The sequence below is a fragment of the Zerene cesonia genome, chromosome 8 (genome assembly GCF_012273895.1).
Source record: "Zerene cesonia ecotype Mississippi chromosome 8, Zerene_cesonia_1.1, whole genome shotgun sequence".
NCBI lineage: Eukaryota > Metazoa > Arthropoda > Insecta > Lepidoptera > Pieridae > Zerene > Zerene cesonia.
The window spans coordinates 6,588,088-6,590,059 of NC_052109.1; the positions used below are offsets into that span (position 1 = coordinate 6,588,088).

A 1,972-nucleotide genomic window follows, 5' to 3' on the forward strand; every position below is an offset into this window, starting at 1 on the left:
ATAGATAACCAGAAGTGGTGTTACCAAGAATTCGGCACAGGAAGCCACAAAAAATGGTGCAATATTATCTGCGCCACTGCCTTTGTGAATATTAACAGATCGAAGTTTCTTTAAAAGCATCTTATAATCTATGATTGGGGAAGTTAGTATAAGGTTGTTATCATTATTATAGTAGTAATTATCATTTAAATCTTTGGAATATTGGTTGGATGTTGTGTATATTGATTGGAAAAATGTTGAGAATAGTTCGCAGATTTGGTGGCCGTCTGTGGTAGATACATCTTTATAGGAAATTGAGCTAGGATAATTGCTAGTGCCTCCGCGCTTGGCTTTTATATAAGACCAAAAACGTCTCGGGTTTTCATTTATTTGTATTTCCAAAGAGTTAAGGTATTTATTATAACAATCCGTTGCAATGCGCGTACACCGTGTACATAAGAGATCCAACTCAAAGGCGTCTAGAGGGTTCTTATATTTTTTATAGCGGCGTCTTTTGTTTAGTTTCTCTTTCAACAGTCTAATAAGTTTACTACTAAACCATGGTGGATATCGATACTTTTTAGAATTAGTTTGGGGTACATATTTATTGACAACTTGAAGGATTCTCTCGTAGAATATATCCAACATTAAGTTCACGTCAGTACATTCATTTAATATATTCCAGTTATAGTGAGATAGTTCTTGGCGTATCATTGTGTAATCGGCTTTATAAAAGTTAAATTTAACATTGGATTTATTGTAAGATAGTTTTTGCTCTACGGCCAAGGAAATATCAATATCAAGAGCTGGATGATGAGGGTCTAAGATACTCAGTGCATTATGAGCCAATGATACCGAACAAAAAGGCAAGTCACTAATAACCAGGTCTAGAGTTCTGTTGAGTGTATTTAAGATATGATTATGTTGTTTAAAGCCATTTGTGTTAATGAAATCAATAAGTGTTTGGTATATTTTAGGGTATACAACATCATTTGAACCTAACAAGCTCCAGTCAATAGAACCTAAGTTAAAATCCCCTAAAATACATACATTTGCATTAATCTCGAGCACTTTATTACATTTATCGATAAATAGATCCAACATTTGAGGTTTAACGGGTGGGGACAAGTAGACGACACAGATAGCGATTTTATGAGATACATTATTAGATTCATTTACATTGATAACAACCCACAGGTCTTCTAGTTGCGATTCCCAGTGAGAATTGCGTTTCGAGGTGATGTTTTTTGAGATAGCTAATAATACTCCTCCACCGTCTTTTTTATGAGAGTAACAAGTGTCACTTCTATCCCTTCTGTAGACAATGTATCTATCATCAAAAAGCTCTCCATTGGTAACACTACTGTTAAGCCATGTTTCGGTTAATATAATTAAGTCGTAATCGTTGCAAACTATTTGCCTATAAAATTCATTTGTTTTACTTTTTAAACCGCGTGTGTTCTGATAATAAATTTTGAGGGACCCAAATTTTATTTATGATTATAGCCATTTACTTGCTATTATATAGACGTAAAGCTATTGTAGCTTATCTAAGACCTGTGTAGAGGTGACCAATATATAACCAGACTCTTCATTTTTGCGTAAAAATATCCGCCCATTACGTACCCATACGAACCTATAGCCTAAGTTTTTCGCTTTAATCCTCGTTGCAGCGTGTAGAAACTTATTTGCTGGAGATAGATGTTCGCTGATGTATATCGGAGTTGGTTTTCCAGGAATGTTCAGGTCATTGCTATTGAGCTTATTTTGAGGATTCTTTTTGTTGTATGTAGCTACTGCAGCAAGGAGGTGATCGCGTAATCTTGGAGACACTAATTGTAGTACTATGGAACGTGGGCGCGTATTGGTTCTATCCTTTTTCGCCGTGCGAGAACAGTTTAAAACATCTTTATCATCTTCGATCAAATATACTGGTAGATGTAAGGTATGCGCTCGAAAAATGGCACCATCAAAAGTGAGCATAAAATACACT

The 1,972-nt window shown here is 35.2% G+C and overlaps 1 protein-coding gene across 1 annotated transcript in view; it reads right to left on the minus strand.

Moving 5' to 3' along the window:
- The window catches only part of LOC119828738 (serine/threonine-protein phosphatase 5-like), a 15,670-nt gene that overhangs the window by 4,880 nt on the left and 8,818 nt on the right, over positions 1-1,972 (minus strand). Inside the window, exon 7 of the mRNA XM_038350981.1 lies at positions 1,616-1,823. Coding sequence (XP_038206909.1) covers positions 1,616-1,823 — 208 coding nt within the window. The remainder of the gene's footprint in view (positions 1-1,615; positions 1,824-1,972) is intronic.